Source organism: Phascolarctos cinereus, unplaced genomic scaffold (assembly GCF_003287225.1).
Source record: "Phascolarctos cinereus isolate Bilbo 61053 unplaced genomic scaffold, phaCin_HiC Scaffold_1;HRSCAF=81, whole genome shotgun sequence".
Lineage (NCBI taxonomy): Eukaryota > Metazoa > Chordata > Mammalia > Diprotodontia > Phascolarctidae > Phascolarctos > Phascolarctos cinereus.
Genome location: NW_027555514.1, coordinates 93,998,733 through 94,013,768, shown reverse-complemented (window position 1 = coordinate 94,013,768; position 15,036 = coordinate 93,998,733). Strand labels below are relative to the sequence as shown.

General features: G+C 39.8%; 1 protein-coding gene across 1 annotated transcript in view; it reads left to right on the top strand.

The window, feature by feature from the left end:
- Window positions 1-15,036, top strand: part of CNTNAP2 (contactin associated protein 2) — a 1,976,042-nt gene that overhangs the window by 1,835,500 nt on the left and 125,506 nt on the right. The window contains exon 20 of the mRNA XM_078153085.1: window positions 10,527-10,620. Within this exon, the coding sequence (XP_078009211.1) occupies window positions 10,527-10,620 (94 nt within the window). The remainder of the gene's footprint in view (window positions 1-10,526; window positions 10,621-15,036) is intronic.

Genomic DNA, 15,036 nt, shown 5'->3' with positions numbered 1-15,036 from the left:
GCTGTTTTTACCTTAAAACCTTTTGGCATAATTTCCCAATGTCTCCTCCATTCTCCCAATCTCTGAGAAAGAGGTAAGCCTTCTCTTTGGCAAGATCAACCTCTCCACATGTGTATTGATCCCATTCCCTCCAGTCTTTTCCATCAGACTGCGTCCTTAATTGTTCCCTCCCTCTTTGGACTCTTCAAACTCTTATCTACTGATTCCTTCCCTACTCTATTCAAAACTGCCCAAGTTCCAGCCTTAGAAAAAGCTCTCTAGTCTCTACAATCCCCTTGAGCTATCTTCCTTTATCTCTCCTCCATTTCTCAGCCAAACTCCTTTTAAAAGTTCTCTGAAAAAAAAAAGAAAAAAGAAAAAAAAAATTCTCTGCATCATCTGACTCCACTTCTCATACTCACCTCATTTTTGTTAAATCCACAGCCATCCTTTCAGTTTCCTAAGTTTCTAACTAGTACCTGTTCCTCACTGTCCTGTATCCCACATATCCAATTCATTGCCAAATCTCATTCTTTCTACCTCCACATCTCTCATGTTGAACCCCTACTCTCCATTCACACAGATACTACTTTAGTTCAGGCCCCTTATTACATCTGGCCTAGATTATTGCTCCTATGTTTGTATCCCTATGTGTTCCTAATTGGTATCCCCGCCTCACATCTCAGATCATTCCCATATATCCTAAACACTGCTAACAAAGCAATTTTCCTTAAGCATAAATCTGTTCATGTTACACTCCTGCTCAATCAACCCCATTGGTATTCAGTCATGTCAGTCATGTCCAACTCTCCATGACCCCATTTGGGGTTTTCTTGGCAAAGATACTGGAATGGTTTCCCATTTCCTTCTCCAGCTCATTTTATTGATGAGGAAACTGAGGCAAACAGGATTAAATGATTCGTCCCAGGGTTACACAGCTAGTAAGCGTCTGAGGCCAGATTTGAACTCAGGAACATGAGTCTTCCTGACTCCAGGCCCAGGCAGTCTACTCATTGCATGCCCTAGCTGCCCCAATCAACCCTAATGGCTTTTCATTGCCTCTAGGACAAAATATAAAACCTTCTTTTTACCTTTTTAAGCTCTTCTCAACTTGGCTACAAGTTATCTTTCTTTCTTTATTGGATAATACTGTCCCACCTAAACTTTGTAATATAGGGAGACTGACTTTCTCTCTTTTCCTCACAAAAGCACTTCTCTGTACTCCCTTCTCCCTGCTTTTCCACTGGCCATCCCACATACTTGATTGTACTCTCTCCTTTCCTCATAAAGTTCCTTGTCTTCTATTAAGATGCAGCTCAAGCACTACCTTCTGCATGAAGCCTTTCTTTATCCCCCAGCTACTAGCGCTCACCCTCTCAAACTATCATGTATTTAAATACAAGAGAGGCAGCTGTTGGCTGCTTGAACACTGGCCTAGAGTCAGCAAGACCTGAGTTCAAAGCCAGTCACAAATACGTAGTGATTGTGTAACCCTCTGTCTGCCTCAGTTTCCTCAACTGTAAAATGAAGATAATTCCAGCACCTACTTTCTATTTTTTAAAAAGAGCTCAGCACAATGCCTGGCACGTAGTATGTACAATATAAATGTTTATTTTTTTCCCCTTCTCCTCTTGCAAATACTTTCTACCTTTTTGTATTTATTCACTTTATGTTTGCGCTGCATGTATTTATAATGTACTATGATGATTGTTTCACTCTTTGAACTTGAATCCCCAGTGAATTTACCTGGACCAGAGTAGACGCTTAACAAACGTTTGTTGATTCATTGATTGATTGGTTAATGTAGCTTCTATCTTTTCATTCCTTTATTAATCTTCTTCAGCAATCTGTGCATACGGCTTTCCTCTTTTCTCTTATCTGCCTGACTGTTTTCATCTAATCAGGAATATGTTTTGGCAGTGATCTGGTTGTCTTGATAACTCCTGAGATCTTTGACATTTAGGATAAAGTCAAACACTCTGTTTTCTCTCTGTTCCACCCTTCTCACCTCCCCTCTCCTCCCTGGTCAAGAGAACATTTTCACACATGTACTGTTGGAGCAATTCTGGCCTTTTATTGACAAAAAGGCAAATTCACAATACTCATGGAGCAGTAGATTAGGCAGCTCTTCATGTGTAGCCAATCAGAAAATTGCTGCTGGTGTTTTGGGAGCAATTCCAGAGAGCAAGTAAAGTCTCCACTTGTGGCACAGTGTCAACTGAAAAGTGTAGAGGACTTCAAGGAAAATCCACATAGCACAGTCCCCATCCTCAATCTCCCTGTTGTCCTTGCCTGCTGGAAGCATTAAAATTATATACGTATAGGTTATTCCAAAAGTCTTGGTACAGTTTTAAGTTATAAAGCTTAAAACTGCACCAAGACTTTTGGTACACCCTGTTTTAAATATGTAGTATATATGTATGTATGTGTGCATGTATGTATAAAAACATTCATACAAGGAGATTTTGGGAAGAGAGGAGGAGGAAGAGGAGGAGAAGAAGAAGAAGAAGAAGAAGAAGAAGAAGAAGAAGAAGAAGAAGAAGAAGAAGAAGACAATGATGAAGAGGAGGAAGGGGGGAGGAGGAAGGGAGAGACAGACATTTTAGTTTGGGGTAAGTTCAGTTTCATTTATAGATTACACTCTCTGGAGTTTATTTCTTTCTCTTATAACCTTAGACTTGTGGAGAATGTTGTTCCAGCCAGCCCAGTATTGGATGTTCTGTTGCATTTATTCCAGACCAGTTCTACTCCCCCCACCCCACCCCATCCAATGTTCCCCAAATTATTATATCACCAAGGCTAGCACATTAAAATTGTTTTCTGAATCAAGAAGGATGATTTTTAACAAAAAAAAAGGCATAGTGAAAAGATTATTCAGTTTGGAGGGAAGTCAATGAGAATAGGGAAAATCTAACATCTAGGACAAGTATAGCAGCCAGTGACTTTCAGCATGCAAGAAGCAGAAAGGGACTTCCTCCTTTCATAATGGATTAAGTGTGATTCATAGGCTCCTTCTCCCTCCCCTTGAAGATGTCTCATAGGTCATCTGTCCACAGTATGGGAATGGGAATCAGTTCACAGTATAAAGACCACCTCCTATAGCCACAAGTCCACAACTGGTGGTTCTTATAGCCTCTAGGGATATGAGAACTTCAGAGACAAGTCACCCCACCTGTTCCTCTTCTTCAGGATAGACACTGAAATGGAACTACAATTTCAGTCATTTGAATGTTTCCTCCAAGGACACATATCACAACCAGCGTCCAACTCTTTTTCATGTCCCATGAATTCACCATAAGGGCTCTTCCCAGCATTCTAGGGGCCTGCCTCACATTCCCTGGACATCAGGAGGGTATTAATTCAGCTCTTGGGCTGTCTGCTTTCTACCTTACACTCTTGCCATGTGATCAGCCCATTGTCTTTTCCAACCACATATTGCCCTGATGATATCCTCAACTCCAGGTGTTCTACAAAATTCTTTTTTTTACATGTTACAGCTTATGTAGAACCATCATGTGAAGCTCGATTTGGTACTTTTAATTCTCAAAGATGATATCATTTGAAGACTCATAGCCATGCAACAGCAGTGGAGGTTTATTAGTTGTTAAAATATGGGCCTTTGTTCTGGGGGAAGTTGGGATCATTAAAGGTGCTTCCTGGTTTCCTGAGATCAATAGAGTCTGCTTTTTTCCTCCTATTAATTTCTAGGACCAGTTCATCACCCATTTGCATGGTCTGACCCAAGTGTTTATAGTGATGGACAAGCTCTACAGGTTGTTGATCCAAATGCATATCAATAGATATTCTTCACTCACTTGGTTTTTTAGAACTGAAGAAATTAGTGAAAGTGGATGTGGACTGGGTCCAATACACATTTATGTTACATCATCTTAACTGGGTACTCTCCACATCAAGGTAATCCCTTTACATCTCCATAATTGGTTCACTATATCACTCACCACAAAGGCTATCCCAACCCTGTTCATCCTTCTTCAACCTCCCCCCTCACTATGACACTCCTTCCCTCCCCATCAACTGAGGACTTTGCTTCATACATCCCTGGGGAAAAAAAAAACAACTGAGACCATTCACTGAGAGGATCCTCTTTTTCCTTCCTCCTCATCTCATATCACTTGGACATCTTCCCCCCTTATCTTCTCCACCAGCATCTCACGTGAAGAGGTGGTCCTTCCTGTCAAGGCAACCCTTTTACATGTCACATGATCCCATTCTATCCCATCTTCTCCAGCAGATTACCCACACTGTCATCCCTACTATCTTGATAACCTTCAATCTCTCCCTGTCTACTGGCTGCTTCTCTACTGCATATAAACACTCCAATTGCCCTACATTTTAAAAAACCCCTCTCTTGATCTGATCATCCCCAAGAGTTATTATTTTTATTCTCCTCCCCTTTAGGGATAAACTCCTTGAGAGAGTTGTATACATTTGCTACCTGCACTTTCTCTCTGAAATCTGGTCTTTCTCATCTTCTAGCTGTTTATTCCCCTTCATATACTTTATGATCCAGGTACACTTAACTTTCTTGTTCCTTGCACATCGCACTCTATCTCCTCATTCTACACCATGCCCCTTTACTTGCTGTCTCCCACACCTGGAATGCCATCATTCCTTCCCTCTGCCTCCTGGTTCCCTGATATCTTTCAGGAAGCAGTTCAAACCCTACCCTTGGTATAAATCCTATCCCAGTCCTCCCATTTGCCCCTCTCCCTACAATGTTAATGCTTTATCCTTGGGATTACTTTTCATTTATTCTGTATATACCTTATAGGTATAATTTTTTACATGTCTCCTCCATTAGAATATAAGATCTTTGAAGGCATGTTTTTGCATTTCTTTGTTTCCCCAGTGATTAACACAGCAGCTAGAATATCATAAGCCCTAAGTAAATTCTTGTTGACTTACTCATTTACTCCCTCACTAGTTATATCATATTCATTTGAATAGTTACAGATATTTCCCAGGAGGCTTTGAAATGTTCTAGAGCTTGATGTAACCAGATATCATCCACAAACATCTTACCGTCCGTAGAGAGTTCCTTTGCAACTTAGAGTTAGCCTTAGCTCTTCCTCATCCCAGAGGTACAAGTTCCTTCAGTGAGCAGAGGTTTCCTTATTTTGTGCTTTCACTGATATTTATAATCAGAAAGGTGAAGCATGATGTGTTGTGTCTTTCAGTGAATCTTGAAGAATTTGATGTATGGATGGCAGATTTATTGTTGGAAAAGATGATATCTTATTCCAGCAAATCACAAACAATAAAAACAATGGGATTTTAAATACTTTTTAATCATTCTTTTCCAGTTGTTTTCAGTTGTGTCTGACTCTTTATGACCTCATTTGAGGTTTTCTTGGCAAGGATACTGACGTGGTTTGCCATTTCCTTCTCCAGCTCATTTTACAGATGAGGAAATAGAGGCAAATAGGCTTAAATGACTTGCCCAAGTTCATACAGCTAGTAAGTGCCTGAGGCCAGATTTGAACTTAGGAAGATGATTCTTCCTGACTCCAGGCCTAACACTCTATCCACTGTACCACCTAGCTGCCATTTTTAATCAATAATGTGATAATAAAATTGTGTCTTATTGAGGAAGATCACTTGCAAAAGTCCGCCTGTTTCCTACTAATGACCTCAGTGAGGATCCCCTAAATGTATGTATAGATTATTCTCCTAAAAAATTTAAAAATTCTCATTAAAAATTCTTATTAAAAAGATAGTTAAGTATATAAAATAGCTGTTGATAATCTCTTGGTCTCCTTTTTTATATTAATAAGATCTGAGATTTCTTTCATGTTTTGGGCACTAGCTTAGTCCTCTTCTCTGTATACTTGGTTTAACTCACCCTTTTTTGCTATCTTTTTTCTTTGGTGACATTCTACCTTCCTCTAAAAGAGAGCTTCTTAAACATTTTCCACTCATGACCCCTTTTTACTTTCAGGCAGCATTCATTAGCATAGTGTGGCCTGAGGGTATGGGCAGTGCAAAGTGTGCATGCTTTGTGCTCAGCACTAAAACTGTTGTGAAGTTGTGTGATGAAGCATGGGCAAGCACTGCCAGATACACTTCAGATTCATTACTTTTACTGGTGCCAAATTTTTCATGACCCACAATTTAAGAAGCACTGTTCTCAAAGGACCTTCCAGGACTGTGTTGTTAGAATCCATGTAATATAGTCCTACTTCTTGATGGTGAAAATAATTATAAATATCTTTACAGATCTTTTCCATTTTTCTACTGTTTGTTTAAACCCCTCCATGTTCATCCTTAATAACCCTCAGGATGGCTGTGCTTAATTGCAGCTCTTGCTAAGCTTTCTTTTAGGTGGCTTTGCTCTCTGTTGCTTCTCTCTGTTTTATGAAATGATGTAGTGTTCAAAATATTCCTTCTTTATAAGATTTTATAAATTAGTTTATAGTCTAAACAGTGTTTCATTTGTCTTTCATCTTTTTCCACTTGGCAAGTGCCAAGGTTGGGGGAGGTCTGTGACTTGGAAGTGAGATGAAATCTTAGCTCAAGTAAGCAGAAAAATCTCTTACCCAAGGACTGGACTTTTAGGGGGTCTCTGGAGATGCAGATGCTGGGATTCAAGGGACTTACTGGGGTGTCAGCATTTTCTACCTTCATTTATCTCTGGGGGTTTCCATTAGCTATTCACTGTACTTGCCTTACCTCTTCTCCCCTCCCACCTTCTCCCTCTTAGCAGTCTTCTTGGGCTCTCTCCACCAATCAAGAGTCACGTCTCTCTCCATATATACAGAATATAGTGTGTCCTTCAGAGATCTGTTCTTCTGGGAACCACCCAACCTCCTTATTTCCCCCAGGCAAAGGTGAAGCTATATCCCTCCCCTGAGCTGAAGTTTTTTGCACTTCCTTTCAAAAGATCAGCTGGGATAACACAAAACTCTGTAGCAGGAATACAACATCAGCATTTTAAACAACAAAGCTGATTTTCCTGGTGTCCTAGGTAACCTACCTACAAAAAGAAAACAAATGTACATTAACAGTATATGCAATAGACATGGCACTTAACAAAGCATCGTCTGAGAGAGCCTTCTGTGACAATATGCCTAAGGTACATATAAGACATAGTACAAGAACTCCTTAAGTGTACTTTCATATCTAGAGTTTATAGCAAATAATTACAAATGCCAGAGCAAACAAAGTGCAGCTAGCTAACAAAACAAGGCTAACTAGCTATAATAACAATACTATCCATGGGCCTGTATAAAATGTATGGTCTAGCTATTAATTTTAGCATATCATGCAGAAACAATGAACAAAGAAGACATTGTCACGCCATAAGTATAACATAGTGTATAGTCTAATCAACATAGCAAAAAAAAAATAAGTACACTCAAACCTACAGTAATTTTAACATGTGCAGTAATAAATAGACAGTTGGCTACAAGGCACGCCTCTGTTTGGCTTTTAAAGCCCTTTACAACCTGGCCTCCTCCTATCTTTACAGTCTCAGTACACCTGCTTCCCTCCACGTCCTCTATGATGTGCTGATGCTGGCCTCCTTAACATTCCTCACAAAAGACACCCTAGCTCTGGACTCTGCATTTTCACCGGCTGTTCCTACAGGTCTAGAATGCTCCCACTCCTCATCTCCACCTCCTGGCTTCCCTGACTTCCTTCAAATCTCAGCTAAAATTCCATCATCTTCAACAAGCCTTTCTTGCTCCCCCTTAATCTTAGTACCTTCCCTCTGAAATTATAAGTAATATGTATATTTCCTATTTGTACATATTTGTTTTCATGTTGTCTCTCCCTTTAGACTGTGAGTCCCCTGAAAGTAGGTACTATTTTTTTTGCCTTTCTTTGTATTTCCAGCTCTCTGCACAATACTTGGAACATAGTAGAAGCTTGAAAAATGTCTGTTGACTTCTTAACTTGTTCCCTGAATACATGTGTAACTATTCTTCAGAATCACCTATAATAACATAAGTTAGTGACTTTTCCGATGGGTCTAGCTCCTTTATCACAGACTAATCTCTGCTCTTATTACTCAGTTAGTAGCTGATACTGGCTGACCATTAGGATCCTTATAGATTTATTTATCTAAACCCTGACTGACAGCAGAGATAGTTTGGCTCTCAGTATATTTCTGCTTCGTGGGTTGTATCTATAATAACAATAGCTAGCATTTATGTAGCACCTTAAGGTTTGCAAAGAGCTTTACAAATATCTCATTTTATCTTCACAACAACCTTGTGTGGTAGGTGCTATTATTATTATTCACATTTTATAGATAGGGAAACTGAGGCAGCATTGGTTAAGTGTCTTGTCCAGTGGAACATAGCTAGTAAGTCAGGCCTCTGGAGTAGCAGTTCTAGCCAAGAAAGGCTTGCTTCTGTGTTTAGTTCACTCATTCTATGTACATAGGGTGTTCCACAGCCTTGGGTGCAGCCTCTGCTAGCGTCTCCAAAGCCTTCTGGCACTCTAGGAGTCTTATCTCTTTTCATATACACAGCATTCAGTCTCACAGTGTCCTTCAGGGAAATATCCAAGTCTATCTGGGATATCTTGAGCACTACAATACAAAATTATCAAATACACCATCAAATGATTTTTGGTGTTGCCTTTGAGCATACAATAAAACTCTTCCTTCTACTTCCTTTGTTTTTCTCTCCAAGGAGAGCCTGAGAGGCATTCTTCAATTTAGTTTCAACTTGCTTCTTCTGTTTTCATTTATAGCAAGAATGTCAAGATTGATATGATTTGTTCTTCCAGTACAGGGTTTATTAACTTGGAGTCCACATTCCCAAGGGCTTGTAGATAGACTTCAAGAGATCTGGAAAGTTATTTTTAAAATATTTTGACAACCATATTTCAATAAAAATTATTTGCCTTTGTAAGCCTGTGGATTTTATCTGTGGATTTAAAATCATGATTTTCTGAAGGGGTCCACAGGCCTCATTCACCAGACTGATGAAGTGGAGCAGGACACATTTTAGGAGTATATATCCATTTATTGGTAATTAGACAGAGTTTACATTTACAGCATTAGCAGCCCCAGTGGAAGTTTGTGAATCTTAACCCACTCTTGCCCCTTTTCCACCACCCTGGCACTTTCACTTTAGAAACCAGTGGGGACCACCCAGGACTAAAAAGCCATTAATATCTTTCTTTGTTTCACGGGTTGCCATGACCAAAGAATTCACCACATATCCTCCACCCCACCCCATCATGCTCCTTACTGGTAATCAACCTATCCTTACTTAGCTGGGCTGCTTTTCAGAAAGCGTTACCAAGATCATTCTTGAAACCTTTCCGGTATGGTAAGACCTGCCTGAGCTCCATGGCTAGGCCCTCAGAAGTCAAGATTTACCTTCTTTTATGATGAGGGACTTGGTGGAGGAAGAGGCCAACTAATGTTCTGAAAACATGAAGCTTATGATCAAAACCTCTTCTTTATCTTAGCCAATGTATATAAAACCATAAATTTAAGAATGAAACAATCATGAATTCATATATCTAGAATGGAAGGGGCCTTGGAGGGCATATACTCCAGCCTTCTCATTTTGCAGATGAGGAAACTGAGGCCAGACAGGCAATGACTTGTCAAAAAGCATCCAACTAGTAGGAAAAAAAAAACAACCGTCCTATTTCATGTTTTCCACAAGAAGATGAAAAATGTAAGACGTCTTATCTGCCTCTGAGAGCTATATGAGGCAAAGCATTTACATATAAAAAGATAACTAGCAATAGGAGGCCATATATGATGTGTCAAATGAGTGGTACAATGAAAGATGCCATCCTTTGATCCGATGATAACAGCAGCTGAATTTTTCCTTGGGAGATATGAATGCTTTCCCAAGGGGAATTTTTATTTATCTTCTATCTTCTCCCTAAAGTTGGATTTTCCAAGTTTTTTTTTCTTTTCCTTCCTTGGCCTCTAACCTATTCCTGCCTCCAAAATAGCAAGGCCAGGTAAAGGGGAAGTGACTTCTTTTTTCCTCCATTTCCCCATCCCTACCACATTATGTTCTGGAAAATTGCATCACTCCAGTTCTCATCACCAAGAATATGTTTCCCAGCTCCTCTCGCTCTGTGAGACTAAATACTTGAAAATGATTATTAGGTCTAAATACTTTGGTAATGCTTTGAATGCTAATGATATAAAAAAGCCAGAGGGAACCATATTTGGCAAGGTTCCTAAAAGAAGACCATGTTTCCAGTATTGTAGGCAAAGTGTTTTCTGTCTCAGAACCAAATATCGGACACTTTATCAATCTAGTCTAACCCCATTGACAAGAACAAGTGCCAGAAACTAGTGAGGAAGGAATTCATCTGCCAAGTCCAGGGATAGATAATGAGTAAATTGAAGCCATTTTTTATTTACCCAGGCAAAACAATAGCTTGAGCTCCAGTCTTAAGGAGACACACAGGTGAAATGAGAGCATCCGGTTTCCAAGATTTAAACAGCGATGTAATCCCCCCAGGAAGACTTGATTTCAGAGCAAGATAGCCACACACTCTTTTAAAAGTCTCTCTTGCTTTTTTTTCTTCTTTTCCCACAGCTTGATCATTACTCTCCAGTGAGCTACAGCCTGCCAAGTTCATCCGACACACTGTTCAATTCTCCTAAGTCTCTCTTTCTAGGAAAAGTGATAGGTAAGCCTTCTGTTGATTTAAGAATTTTTTTAAATATTAAAATAAAAATTATTGTTATAGACAAGGCTCACAATACTGAATTTGGATTTGAAAAGTTGTATGTTTTTTTTTCTCAGAGACCAAAACATCATGTCTTTTCCACAATGAGAAAATTGAATAAGTCTTACATGGTGTGCCCCATGGTACAAAAGAGAAAATATGTTGGCTTGTTGGTTGTGTCTGCTACGTGATCCCACCCACCCCTTTTCTTTTGCCAATAGTAGCCTAGATTTTGGCTTGTAATAGTTTCTGGGTCAAAAAGTTCTGTACTGGCAAAAATGAGGAATTTCCCCTCTTTTCCCCAGGGTAGCAGAATGTTGTTACCATTTTCTTTTGCCATTACCTATTTTGTTTCCTTTTAAGTGAATTGAAAGGGAGACAAGATAGAGTACAGCTTTCTGTGAATTTCAGCAGGGTACTATGGCAGCCAAAAAGGTGAATGTAGTCTTGGGTGTGACTAGAAGGAGGAAGGTGGTCAGGCAAGCATATAGCAGCACTGTCAGACTGCATCTGGGTGGTGTGTTCAATTGTGGAAGGATCTTGATAAAGTGGAAGGTGTCCAGCAAAGAACAACTAGGATGGCAAAGGGTCTTCATCATGCCACGTAAGGGTGAGGTAAAGGAAACTGGGGAAGAAGCTATAGAGAGGGCACATGATGCCTTGCTTCAAGTATCTGAAGGGCTATTTTGTGCTTGGCCTCAGGAGGCAGAACGAGGAGCAATGGGTAGACATGGTAAGAAGGAAAATTCAGGCTTGATGCAAGAAAAAATTGCTAAGAAGTAGCAATATCTAAATGTGGAACAGGCTGCCTCAGGAGACCGTGGGTTCCCCTTCATTGAATATCTTTTGGAAGAGGCTAAATGAGTGATTGTTGGGTACGCTATTGAGCAGGGGTGTCAACCACATGGCCAGAGTGGCACATGGCTGCCAACACTCCCAAGTGCTGCCAAACCGGATTAATAATAGTAGCTAACATTTATGAAGTTCTTATTATGTGCCAGCATGTTAAAAATGTTATCTCATCTGTTAGCGTCCTAAATACTTTACAAATATTATCTGATTTGATCCTCACGACAAACCAGGGAGATAGGTGCTATGATTATCCCCATTTTACAGATGAGGAAACTGGAGGTGACATAGGTTGAGTGACTTGCTTGGGAGGACACAGCTAGTAAGTGATGGAAGCTAGATTTGAACTCAAGTATTCCCGAATCCAGTGTCTACCCACTGTACCACCGTTTGAGAGCTATTTAGCAAAATAAATAAAAATATAGTAAAACAGAGAGGGCATGAATTTGTAGTTTTCTAAGTCAATCTGTGACTCATAGGGGATCCCTTTCTAATTGGGTTTGAGACCATTGCAATAGAGAAAATTCTTTTTTTCTTGTTCATAGGTGAATTGGATTGAGTGGACTCTGAGATCCCTTATAAATCTGTGATTTTTGTAATTCTATAAAATTACACAGTGTCCCAAAAGTTTTAGTGCTGTTTTAAGCTTTCATAAGCTTAAAAATGCCTGTATAAGCTTATTTAATTTAAGATTTAATAAGGTTTAAGGTATACTAAGACTTTTGGGACATATTGTATAATTACAGTTATCCCTACCACATAGTGACTTTCCCCATCATAGTTTCGATATATTGTGGGTTGGCGTGAGAAATTAAATGGGAATTTGGGGGGAGTTTTGCAGAAGCCTCAGATAACATGCAAAAGGCCAGCAGATGACATAGTTTAGAAACTCAGAAATGCATAAAATATATGTATAGTACTATATAATATCAACCCAAATTTTATAATAAGGTACTGTAAACAACCCAGAAAAGAAAAAGAAAAAAAAATTCAGACTTCTCTGGTATGAAGGGAGGGCCAAAAATTTCTATGCAGAATTTCTAGATTGCAGGGGCACCACCCCTGCAACTCACCATAATGTGGATAACTGTAGTTTGGGTTAGCTACAAAAGCCATAATGCTACAAGGAAAAATGCTAACCACAGATCACCATCTAAAGGAGCCTATCACTTAAAAAGGAATCATCATAGGGTGTGCCTAGAAGGGACTATTTGGTAAAGCAAAGTGAGTAATACAAACCATATCTGCATTCAGCCTTAAATGTATAAGGTCTGTAGCCTGAATTTTCCTCTCATTGTAATAAAATTTAGTTGTGTACTTAAACTAGTTGTATAGGTCAGATTGTAGTTGACACAGGAGAAAAGGAGACCACCGACAAAGTCAGAGAGCATGATGCAGTGAAAGGTCAAAAGTTTGTGGGGCGGTGAGCAGAGTTTTCCTGGAGAAATCATCCTCTCCTCTCTCCCTTGGGTGGTAGTCATGAAGAGGAAACCTGAGATCTAACATCAGATGAGATGAGATCCTGAAGTCCCATTTCATCTCATAAATAAATGAAAGTACAATACCACAGCCACACAGGGGTCAAGATAAAAATAGAAAAGAATCTTATGAAAAATGGTTACATCATTGTATTTATGTAGTTGCATCGCTTTACTTTAAAGAAACCTTTCTCTCCTGTGGTCATCTTCCCCAAAGAAGGTTGTTATTGGAAAGTTTCTGTTGTCATAACTGCCTTTCCTTAATGCAAGGAGGGGTGAGCATCGATTCCTCTCCTCCTACCCCCCAGATCCTGACCCAAACTCTGCCTTGAATATAGTCCTGAGCTTTCCTAGCTAGCATCCCAAGAAGGGAGCATGCCCCAAGGCAAAGAAAGAGGGCATGGAGGGGAACCTGCCATTCTCATAACTCCCAGTGTTTGTAGAAGGGGGCAGTGGTGGCTCTGGCTACTTTTGCTGGTTGTTTGTTTTTTAAGTACGGGTGAGAACATGGTGTCTGCCAGGAACTCTGTTGTTAGACTCGTTGCGGGAGAAACAAGATTAAGAATCCAGTGGTGAACAGGTAGTTTGGTTCCAGAGTAAATCACAGAGTCATGTAACTTGCCTCAACACTCTGCTGATGTATAGTAATGACATGCAGGGTGAAGATGGATAGTGCATTTGCTGGCTGAAGCACTCATCATTAGGGATGCCATAAATGCAAAGTAGTTTTCCTACCAGGACAGAATGAGAAAGGGTTGAAGGAATTTCTCTTTGTGCTCTGGCTTATTAGAGAGAATAAAGAATTCCTAGACAGAAGGAAGAAATAATCTAGGAAGGATACCAGAAATTAAAAAGAGACTCCCCACCCCCTTACCCCCAACCTAGGAAGTAAATGAGAACCAAAATCACCATGAGGTTGACAAATGGAAGGATAAGGCACAGAGTAGAAATGGGAGCTGTAAGCTAGCAAGCATGGTGTAATGGGAAAGATTACTGCCCTAAATATCAGAAAAAATGAGCTCTAGTCTTTATCAATAACTAGCTGGGTGTCTCTAGGCAACTAACTCAATCTCTCTGCACCAGCTTTATTGTAAGAGGAGGTAGATGGTGTAGTGGATAGTTATACTTGGAATCAAGAAGACCTAAGTTCAAATCCTGCCCCAGATACCTCCTAGCTGTGTGACCTTGGACAAGTTATTTAGCTTCTCTCAATCTCAGTTTCTTCTTCTGTAAAATGGGAATAATAATAGCACATACCTTGCAAAGATGTGAGGATACAAGATAACTTTTATGTTTAGGCAGTGAAGTGGCACCAAAGATAAAGTGCTGAGCCTGGAATCAGGAAGACCTGAGTTCAAATCTAGCCTCTGACATTTACTAGCTGTGTGACCCTGAGCAAGTCATTTAACTTCTGTTTGCCTCCATTTCCCCAGCTGTAAAATGGAGATAACCACAGCACTTGCCTCACAGGGCTGCTGTAAGGATCAAATGAGATATAAAATTATCTCAGAACTTAGCACGGTTCCTGGCACATAGTAGGTGCTGTATAAATGCTTAAATGCTTATTCTCTTCCTCCCTTCTCTATTCTTCCCATTTCACAAAACCTAAAGTTAAATGTTAGCTATTACTTTTATTGTCATCTCCATTTAAAAGTAGTCGGCTGAAAAGTCTCTCTCACATCCCTTTCTGCCCTAAAATTCTAATTCTCTGTTTGACATAAACAGTATGTCCTAATTTCAGTACATTTGTCAAAGCCTTCCATTATATCCTAAAGGAAATATTGGATACATGTGAGCTGGCTAATAGTAATGGATCAACCAGTCAGTCAGCAACCACGGGCACTGGAAATACAAAGACAGAAATGAAACAGTCGATTGTTGCCGAGGAGTTTACCTTCTAACGAGGAGATGATGCACAGCCACTTAGGAAATGAATGTAGACTAGTTTGAGATGAAGAATTCTAGCAGTTGGGAGGATTAAGAAAGACTTCATGTAGAAGAGAGGGCTTGAGCTGAATTTCAAAGAATGTGAGGGATCCATGAAGAAGAG